The 10613-nt window shown below is 47.3% G+C and overlaps 2 protein-coding genes across 4 annotated transcripts in view; one reads left to right on the forward strand and one right to left on the reverse strand.

Moving 5' to 3' along the window:
* The window catches only part of nr1d1 (nuclear receptor subfamily 1, group d, member 1), a 13159-nt gene extending 5971 nt beyond the window's left edge, over window positions 1-7188 (forward strand). For both annotated transcript variants that reach the window (XM_005948689.3, XM_005948687.3), the window contains exons 2-8: window positions 219-488; window positions 573-661; window positions 1755-1899; window positions 1988-2628; window positions 2704-2889; window positions 5264-5474; window positions 5958-7188. In XM_005948689.3, the coding sequence (XP_005948751.1) occupies window positions 281-488; window positions 573-661; window positions 1755-1899; window positions 1988-2628; window positions 2704-2889; window positions 5264-5474; window positions 5958-6178 (1701 nt within the window). In that variant the 5' untranslated portion in view covers window positions 219-280 and the 3' untranslated portion in view covers window positions 6179-7188. The remainder of the gene's footprint in view (window positions 1-218; window positions 489-572; window positions 662-1754; window positions 1900-1987; window positions 2629-2703; window positions 2890-5263; window positions 5475-5957) is intronic.
* A 3193-nt stretch (window positions 7189-10381) lies between these two features.
* The window catches only part of si:dkey-225f5.4, a 10782-nt gene continuing 10550 nt past the window's right edge, over window positions 10382-10613 (reverse strand). For both annotated transcript variants that reach the window (XM_042228233.1, XM_005948691.3), the window contains one exon: window positions 10382-10593. In XM_042228233.1, the coding sequence (XP_042084167.1) occupies window positions 10528-10593 (66 nt within the window). In that variant the 3' untranslated portion in view covers window positions 10382-10527. The remainder of the gene's footprint in view (window positions 10594-10613) is intronic.

A 10613-nucleotide genomic window follows, 5' to 3' on the forward strand; every position in this document is an offset into this window, starting at 1 on the left:
CCCGCCTCTGCTGAGCGGCGGTACAAAGTCACGCTGCGCTGCACAACGAGCAGAACAAAGAGCAGAAATAAGCACTTACAGGCTTTTATTTTGTAGGAGGAGGCTGTGATGTGTACAAGCAGTAAAACCGAGTCGCTCAGAGCGTTCGAGGAGTAGAGGTGGAACGCTTCCCCCTCACCGCTGTCAATAACCTCTGACCTCCCCTTGCTCTCCTGCAGGAGGCGTGATCTCCTACGTGGGCTCCTCCGGAGGCTCTCCCACTCGGACCAGTCCGGTCTCCATGTACAGTGAGAACTCCAACTCCCAGTCCTTCTTCACCTCCTCCTCCTCCCTCACACTGCCCTTCCTCAGCTCCGGCTCCAGCTCAGGGTCAGCCGGAGACGACGGGTCCTCCTCGGCCTCCTCGTCGGCGGGAGGCTCGCCTCGAGGCCGCGACGACGGCGGCTCTCTGAGGACGTCGCCCAGCAAGTCTGTGGCCAGTCTGACCAGTAAGTACGCAGTTCGTTTGCATGTTTGTGTGTTGAGCTGAACGGAACCTCTGATGTCACTTCCTGTATGTGACTGTGTTTCAGAGCTGAACGGCATGGTGCTGCTCTGTAAGGTCTGCGGTGATGTCGCCTCGGGTTTCCATTACGGCGTGCACGCCTGCGAAGGCTGCAAGGTGAGATCTCACACACACACACAATGGAACTACCGACTCAATGATAGTATTTGTGTTAATTAATTAAAATCTAAAACTGTTATTCTTATTTTTTGTTTTTGTAATATTTCAGAGTTATTTACTTCCTGTTTATTTTCAAATGCGTTATTTCTTTATTCACACACACAGGCTTTAAGTGATGATGTGATGAAGCTTCAGTCCAAACTACTCTGCATTTATGAAGGCTGTTGTGTTTTTAACATCTTTTAATCTTTTGTATCTTGTTCTGTTTAATCTGAACAAGCCCTTAAAAACAGTCAGTGATCCCTGTCGGCCTCTCTCGGTTTTTATTACCACTGTTCATTTTAAAGCTCAGTTTTTAAAACCTTAGGATGTAGCTACAGCCCAGCCCATGCAGCAGTATATGAATGACTAACCTCGTATTGTGGATGGATTATCTCAGTTGTTCTCCTGGCTGAAGTTTGGTCCGTTTACAGCATCCTGCCATGCGATTGCATTTGTTCCTGACCACCGAGAACACTCACGTTAACTTTTATCGAGTGGAAAGAAGTTAGCGTTCATCCTCCAGCTTCACTGTTTATGCTAACATAGCTGTGTCGCTAGCGGTCACGTAGCACATCATTATATAGCAGCTAGCCCAACTTCAGTAACCCTACAAACGTCACTGCTGTTTAGTTTCCTGTCTTCATTTATGTTGGAAGTGACAGCAGAGCTGTACGTTTGAATCTTTCAGAAATCTCTCAGTTAGAACATGCTATTTTTGCGTGGAAGCTAGCGAGCTAACTTCCGGTAGCTTCCTGCTAACTTCTAACTCCGTTAAATTTAATAAATTCTGTTTTCTTGGATGTTAAACTTAATTGTTACACCTGGTAAAGCAGCAATGCTGATGATTTTATGACAGATGAAAGAATTTAGACAGTTTTTAACTCTCAGTGATGCTGCAGTGTTCGTTTGACTTTGAGACCTGAAGCGGCTAATGACGTCAGACTTAAAGACCGGATATACAGTCCGCGGATTTTGGCAGTTTTGGGACTTGGTGGTGATGACGATGATGATGCTGAAGGTGACGGTGTGGGCGTGTCTGGTCTTGCAGGGCTTCTTCCGCCGCAGCATCCAGCAGAACATCCAGTACAAGAAGTGCGTGAAGAACGAGAGCTGCACCATCGTGAGGATCAACAGGAACCGCTGCCAGCAGTGCCGCTTCAAGAAGTGTCTGTCTGTGGGCATGAGCCGCGACGGTGAGCGCCCGCCTCACCTGCACGCCCACCTGCAAGCCCGCACACTCTGAATCCGACCTAACTCCTCCTCTTCCTCTTCTGTCCACAGCGGTGCGTTTCGGGCGGATTCCGAAGCGTGAGAAGCAGAGGATGTTGGCCGAGATGCAGAGCGCCATGAACAACATGGTGAACGACCAGCTGCAGAGCGACTTCCAGCTCGCCAGCCTGTCGTCCTCCTCCTCTTCCTCATCCTCTTCCTCCTCGCCGTGTCCGGGGGTGACCATCGCCCCCCGGCCTCAGCCCTCAGCCCTGCCTCCAGCCCCCTCCTCACCCTCCCCGCCTGCTTCGGCTTCCTCTTCCTCCCCACCGCCTCTTCCCTCCCATCAGAGCTCCTCCCCCTCCTGCTCCCCACCCCCCAGCCCCGGGATGGACTCCACCATCAGCGCCATTGCTCGCGCTCACCGCGAGACGTTCCTATACGCTCACGACAAGCTGGCTAATAACCACATCCACCACAATGGGGAGGCGGAGCTCTGGCACCCCAACCGCTGCCCAAACGGTTACCATGCCAACGGCCTCAACACCATCTACCACCACAATAACAACCTGGCCACAGAGTGCTACCTACCGGAAAACAGCCGCACACATCTTCACCGTAGCAACGGGAGGCAAAGCCAGCAGAGCGGTCCCGCTGGTCATGTGACCCAGGAGCAGCGCTGTCCAGTGAAGAAGCAGACGGGGATCGTGCTGGTAAGAGCTCATCCACTGGGGGAGGGTTTACAAGCTGTCACCTGATTGGCTGACGGTGCTGTCCTGTCTCCGCAGGCTTGTCCAATGAACATGCAGCCTCAGGCCGACCCCTCGAAGACCCCGCAGCAGATATGGGAGGACTTCTCGCTGTCCTTCACGCCCGCCGTCAGGGAGGTGGTAGAGTTCGCCAAACATATTCCAGGATTCAGCGGTCTGTCCCAGAACGACCAGGTGGCCCTGCTGAAGGCCGGCACCTTTGAGGTGAACCTGTCATGTCACTTGGTTTAGTGGGCGAGGTTTGTGCTGATTGACTATGTGCACGAGACAATGCTAACTTCCTGGTTTGAGACCGGATGTGGGGTTGTGCATTTCCGGTAGCTTTACTTTGCAGTCAGTCACTACTGCGAAGATATATCCTCCACAATCATGTCCAAAACTCGAAAACGGAAAGATGGCGTTAAGTTACAAAGAGCAGAAGGTGGGAACACTCACCGCTGTCGTGTCATAAAAAATCTAATGATCAATTTTGACGTTTAAAGCGTTTAGATCGATCAGTTGTTTACATCACTCAACACAAGCAGAACTGCATCACTGCAGCAGAAGACACATCGTCCACATGCAGAAGCATCTCTGTGTAGTGACTGGTCTGATCATTTAAACAGGCAAATGTTCAGCATTCAAACTACAGGTGAAGAATAGTCAAACCAGATGTTTCCCGTTATGTCGAGATCAGCTCATCAAGTACACACCTACACAGCATGTTAACAAACCGTGAAAAAAGCCACACAAAAAATGAATGCTTGCTGGTAACGGTTTCTATACATTAGTATGTACGAAGGTATGTTGTGACTTACCTTCAAAATTACAGCGGTCCCTCGCTATAACGCGCTTCACCTTTCACCTCGCTGTTTCGCAGATTTTTTAGTGCAAGTTTGCTTATTTTTTACGTCACATTGTGTCCTGCGTCCTGATCGCTGCAGACGATCTCCTCTGTGACGTCTCTCCTGTACAGTACAGAATCGCTGCAGCGATGCTAGCAGTGTGACTGAAGTGCAGTGCTGTATGTCCACGATGTCCATGAAACGTTTTGCACTGTCAAAAAATAAAATTGGCTCCTTGATTTCACCTCTCGCTGGTTATTTTTAGAACATAACACCCGCGATAAACGAGGGACAGCTGAGAAATATAACATTTGAATCCCTTTTCTCTTTTGCTCTGAGGCGCGGGGAAAAATATCGACAAGTCGATGAACATCATTTACAGATATATTGGGTAAATGCCGGAGACATCTATAGAAATGTAAATCGCCGCTTGATTCATTCATTTGCTTAAGTTGTTTTGGACCGTAAACCAGGCGCGAATAGGACACCGGAAACAAAGCTCCCCACAGGAGTTTCCGCACCGGAAGTAGCATATGCTAACGTGCACATAGTCAGTTGGTTGATTGAGATTCCTTAGATGCTGTACCCGACCTGACCACTAGGCAAACTGGGGGCGCTGCACCCACCCTCTAGATATTTACCATGTCTTCTCACTCAGCCAGTTACAGCACTGTCATCCAATCAGAGCACATTTTAGGGAAATGACCTCTGACCTTTGAAAAAACCATTGAGTTCACTCTTGAGTCCACAAGAGTGCGAGTTTAAAAACTCCCACTAATGTTCCTGAGGTCAAAGATCTGAAGCTCAGGTTGCTGTTTAGTTGCATTTGTTCATGGAGACGTAGCGGTCGCAGTACTTGCTTGTTGCAGCATTTGGTTAAGTTAGTGAGTTGCCGTGTTTAGTTGCAGCATTATGTTTCATTGTGAGACGCAGTCTTTGCTGTATTCTGCCCTCGCACTTAACTAGACAGATGGACAACCATCTTCCCATGTAGAAAAACCACAGCGCTGTTCCTTTCTGGCAGATTTATTTGACTGGATGCTTCGCATGGCTTTGTTGAAATACATGAATGTGCCATAGGGGTAGCAAACTGTCCTTCTCCCGCTAGACAGGAAGTAATGAGAAATAGCACTTCTGGTAGGATGTCAAAATAAAATGAACAGTGTGCCAGAAACAAATAAAGATTGCATGAACTTATATAACACTACATAACATGAGGGCGACTCTTAAGGAGCCAGAACATGCTGCATTGTCTGTAGGTACAGAAAATGTTGCAGATGTAGTCCTGGAGCTACAGCATGATGTTTACTTGTTGCTGCAGATGTAGTTTGTGTTGCAGTTGCTTGTTTTCTGTGTAGATTTGCAGTCATCCACGTCACGAAAGCTTTCTTTCCCAGCTCCTTAGGCTAGTTGCTTGTTGTTCAGTTGCAAGTGTTGCTGTAAACGTAGTGGTTGCTAGAGTTGCTGTTGTTGCAGGATTTGGCTTAGCTGCAGGAGTTAACGTGTTGCTGCAGTTGTAACAGGCGGTGTTTGGCTTAAGTTGCTGTGTTTAGTTGCAGGAGTTTGGATGTGGCGAGTTTTCTAGGCAGAGGATGTTGGTCTATTAGCAGGAGTTGCAGATGTAATGTTGCTGTAGTTACACGCCTCCTCGTTGGTTGCTCAAACTCGTGTCAGGCTGAGATTGGATGAAACCTAAATGTGTCGGTGACATCATCGCGCTTTCACTGATTGCCCGTCCTTGTTTCCTGTCTCAGGTGCTGATGGTGCGTTTTGCGTCGCTGTTTAACATGAAGGAGCAGACGGTGACGTTCGTCTCCGGCGCCACCTACAATCTGCAGGAGCTGCGGGCGATGGGCATGAGGGACCTGCTGGGAGCCATGTTTGACTTCAGCCACAAGCTGGCGGCGCTGGAGCTGGACAGCGAGGAGCTCGGACTCTTCACCGCCGTGGTGCTCGTGTCAGCAGGTGAGCAAAGATCGCCGCCGCCGTAGATTAGCTGAAACGTATCGCAGTTATTTAAGCAACGTGTTGACAGTTTAAGAAGGAAGTATAGAAAATCAACTTCCTGTTTGTAGCACATAACTACGGCGAGTGCAGGTGTAGCCCGAGTTTGTGTGGTTTAGCTGTTGTTGTTGTTTTCGATGCACGTTCAATCATCCAGGTAAGGAAATCGCTAAAAGTTGATGTATGTAGATGTTGTTGCCGTAGTTGATGTCTTGTGTTTAGTTGCTTATTTAATAATTTTTGGTTGTTGTTGTGTGTCGAAGTTGCACATGTCGAGTTTGTTTTTAAACTGTTTAGTTGCAGCTGTTGCTGCAGATGTAGTGGGTGGGGTAGTTACCGGGTTTGGTTCAGTTGCAGTAGTTGTAGACGTAACAGTTGTTGCAGTTGCTGCAGATGTAGTTGTTGCCCGTTGCTCGCTGACCTGCCCTCTCCGTGTGGTTTCAGACCGCTCCGGCATCGAAGACGTGGCGTCGGTGGAGCAGCTGCAGGAGAATCTGATCCGCGCTCTTCGCTCGTTGGTCAACAAGTCGCCCGTCGCCCCAGAGAGCGAGCACCTCGACGTGGACTCGCCACGCTTCACCAAACTGCTGCTGAAGTTGCCAGATCTGCGGACGCTCAACAACATGCACTCTGAGAAGCTGCTGTCCTTCCGCATCGACGTTTGATGACATCACTGCGATGTCACCGCATCGCCACGCTCTCCAGCCCTTAACATCGCAGCGTCATCCAGACCGCATCGGACTGGCAGGATGACGATGTCATCAGCAGAACTTTGCAAGACATGCGTCTCCCCGCCAAAATAAAAGTCTGCTTTAAAACAGCTGGTTGATGTTTTAAAGGAGCAGGCTGCCATTTTTAAACCACACTATTTTAACCAGTGTAAGCCCAAACCGTTAGCTTAGCCTAGCCAGCCCAGTTCTTTGACTTTACTGGAGCGTCACCAGCAGGAAGTCTGAAAGACAAAAGAAAGAAGCGTGAAGGACGTGGACGACGACAGTACGCTAACTGACGAGCTCACACAGGACAAACCTGTTCGTTCAGCTTCACTTCCACTTCCTGTTGATGTCATCATTCTGTCTGATTTTAGCTTTGTTAACGTTCATGATGAGTTCAGACGCTTTTAATTTGAAAGTTTTCCCAGCTGGAGACAGATGCACACTAAAAGTAGCTCTTTCAAACGTCTGGACGCATCCAGCTGCTTTTAATGATTTTAAGGACTTTGGGATCAGCTCCTTCGATTTTCAGCGGCCGGCGATCTCTGACTGCGGCGGCCTCCACTTCCACTCTGCAGGAAACAGAAACTCTTCCAGTACGAACTGATTCATCCTGAACTTCCAAACTGTGGAGCGTCCGGAATGATGACTCCACCCACTACAGAGATGGAGGAGGCGGGGCATGACCTGGCGACGCCTCAGACAAACCTTATGCAGCTGATGTTCTGTAAAGAAACTGTACATAGCCATGAACACAAAGATCCAGCTATACTTGAACTGTTCCCCTGAGATCTGTTGTACACAACTATTTTTGGTTAATATGAATATATGCCTGTGCAGATATCGTGACTATGAAAGTATGTACAAGCGAGGAAGTGCACCTGATGAAAGAAGATCTCTGATGTGTTTTAATCTGTGGTTTATGTTGTAAAGACGTTATATAAAAATGATATATAAATATATGCACACGAGTCGTCCTGAATCTATAATATTCACACTGATCATAAAGACGTTACTGCGATGGACGTGATGATTGGACGAGTCAGAGCTGAAGTAAAACGACCTTCAGTTTTCTCTCATTTTACCCACCAGCAGCTGCTGACACGTTCTGATTGGTTGATTCAGGACAGGACGCTCCGCTTCGATATTTCCAACCGTGCAGATGCGAGCAGCAACATTAGAGCTCCATGAGTGTGGTTGGAGGAGAAGCTGGAGTCAGTTACAGCGGCTGGTGGAGGTGCTGTAGTGGCAGGGTTTGATGTCACAGACTCAAGCTGCTGCTGGTTGTAGTTGCAGCAGCTGTAGAGCGGGTGGTGTAGCTGCAGAAGAGCCTGATTCGAGCTCTCTGTTATTGTACCGCAGCAGCTGTATGTGCTGAAGGTGATGCCATCAATTAGCGGCTGCTCTCTTCACGCCCCAAATCAAAATTGAGGAGGCTGTAAAGCAGCTCATGATGTTGGGACTAACGGTCACAAAAACTCATTTTACTACAGTAAAAACTTTAAAAAAAATCTGAAAACTGAACAATGAGTTTTCTTTAAGTAGCGCCAAATCCCCATCCGTCCGTCAGTCAAAGAGACCACGCCCCCAATAATGAGTTAATTTTGACACGGAAGTCTATGGGACTGACTCTCTGCTGGGCACCACAGGAACTGCAGCTCTCAGTGCTTCCATGTTGGGTTTATTCTAGTTTATTTAGACACGAAGCTTCGTCTGTGTCACCTAGCTCACCTTTATTAGTGGAATATAAAGGTGTTTAGGGTTATATTCCAGTGGGTCTGAGCTCAGCGGCACAGTCTGCCCTCTGGTGGCGTTTTTGTGCCTTGCACTACTGTCACTGAAATACAACATCTAACATCGTCTCTTCACCATCACACATATTTATCTCTCTGTGAACTGTAAAGTATGAGAAGAAAAGAAAAAATATTTCATGTGTAATTTCAAGTTAAATGTTCAATGTTTCATATAAAAACGAGACACGTTGATAACTTATTAATTAAAACAAATGAAAAACATCATATTTCATATGAACTATAGGCTGTAAATACAGCAGCGCCAGCTTTCTCCTTCACCAGACTCCTTTGACTTTTTCACTGATTTTAGAGCCGCAGACTGTGACAAACAGACATCCACGTGTGTCTGAGCAGCATGAGGTGAAGCTGATCGTGATTGGTGGGTTTTTGGAGGTTAGTGTCCTGTTGGCTCTGAGCTTTCAGCAGTCAGTGGGACAGCAGGAGAAGAAGAAGAAAGTGAGTCACTCTGAGGAGAAAGTAGGTCGAACTGCAGCCTCATAATCAAAGTTCCACTTTCTGGATTCTGATTGGCCAGCTGCATCTCGATCTCAGCATCCCCACTGCCCAATGAGCAGCCAGCGGGCGGAGACGAGCACTGTGTCCCAGTTTCAGGTGGACTCGCACATCACTTCCTTTTAGTGCTGTGCGTACTTATATAACACGTTTACAGCCGTGTGGTGCGTCACCGTGACAACGGGTCACTCTGATCACTGATTTACAGCAGCAGGAGGAGGAGGAGGAGGTCCACAGCAGGAGGAGGAGGTCGTCAGGCAATAAACAATAACACAAACTGAGATGTTGCACACTTGTTTGTATGTGTGACACTGAGCTGCAGGCGCATGCTTCATATCCACACCTGCATGGTGATGATGTTTTCGCGTGGAAGCAGTCTCCACCAGACTCCAGTCAAAAATGTTCCGTTTTTCACACGTTCACTTTTACAGTTACGTGTTTATCAGGGTTAAAGCTCCTTCACTGACGCATCAGACTCCACGCATATACGTGTATTTACAGCTAATAATAGCTGCTTTTATTATTACGCCTGGCAGCCGTCTCAAACCGTCTGCTCATCTGAGGAGATGCTGACAATCAGTAAATGCTTGGAGCAAAAACACGAAGCAGCCTGGCTTTCGTACGCTAACCCTCAAACCAAACTCCATTCACATTTGTGCTCATTTTAAACACGAACAGAATCCTTCACTTAATCCACTCAGATATTTTCCTGATGTCAGTTTCCTACTGGTGACTGAGCAGCAGTCACACACGTCCACGTTACGCTGTATTAAGAGTGGGTGAGATGTGCGTGGAGGGGAAACTCCACAGTGATCTGCAGTAATCTCATTCTTCAGCCGGACTCCTGTGCATAACTAGTAGCTGCTTTTACTCCACTGTCCTCTCACCAGACTCCGGGTGGACCTTTCCACACCTTGCTGTGACCAAAGATCAGTGAAAATCTAACTATGTGCCCAAGAGCATCAGTTTTACAGGCTGTAATTTAGAATTATTTGTTACACCAAACTCCGTTTAAGTTTTGGCTGATTTTACACTTCCGTGCATTTGAACCAAGCCCCAGTGAGAAACGTGCTGTTAAACCTGCATGTTCTGCAGACACACGTGAGCTCCGTGGCTGTTTCCGTGTTTCTATGAGAACACGTGACCCGGTGTGTCAGCAGCAGGAAGTCTTCCCGCGGGCTGCGCTCGGTTTTCCTTCAGGAGCCGCGCTGTCTGGTCTCTGACGGCGTGACATGTCCCTGACATGTTATCTGATCACGCGGACATGCGTGTGTGTCTTACGTCACGTTGTACAGTATCGGTGCAGCAGTGCATGCTGGGAAGCAGCAGACAGCAACACGAAAGGAAACAGCGACTCCCGGTGGCAGCTTTACAAAATAAAAGCTTCAGCTGAAGAATTGAATGAACATTTTTTTTCTGCTGGATTATAAATGAAAGAAGTTCATGAAATGTTTTTAAAGATGTTTTTTTTAAGTTTACATTTAAAAACAGACCCAGCTCAAGCAGAAATGGGCTTTTAAAAACAGCCTTTCTATAAAAAACGAAACTCTGCAAACATGCTTTTATTGATTAAAATCCTTCAATAATTGGTTTATTTTTTCTCACAAATATTCCTTTAATTTGACATATTTACTGACAGTTTCATTATTCCCTAAATATTTTTTATACGTTTTTATTTTCAGTAGTTTTTCTTATTCTTTTATAACTGACTGCAAACAAAACTTTGTTAGAGTACATTTTATTAGTTTAAAGATGAAGTTTCTGCTTCATCTGTGTGAAACTGATGCTTCTGTAAATTCTATAAACTTCTTTATTTATCAGAGACAAACTTCATGTTTCACACACCCTGTTTGTCCTGCAGGCAGAGGTTTATTTTCATGTCATGTGATCACAGACAAAAACACTTCAGGGCAGGTAACACATGTGCAGGTGAGAGAGCGACCCCCGGTGGATGTGTGAGAGAAGACAGGAAACGGTAAAGGAGGAAGACGTCGTTCAGAGGAGAGGACTGCTGTAGAGAAACACCAACCACTCGGTCAGACGCAGCTCACCGCTGGGAGGCTTAGACACACACACACACA

This window comes from Haplochromis burtoni, unplaced genomic scaffold (genome assembly GCF_018398535.1).
Source record: "Haplochromis burtoni strain Fernald_Lab_line unplaced genomic scaffold, NCSU_Asbu1 Contig_313, whole genome shotgun sequence".
Lineage (NCBI taxonomy): Eukaryota > Metazoa > Chordata > Actinopteri > Cichliformes > Cichlidae > Haplochromis > Haplochromis burtoni.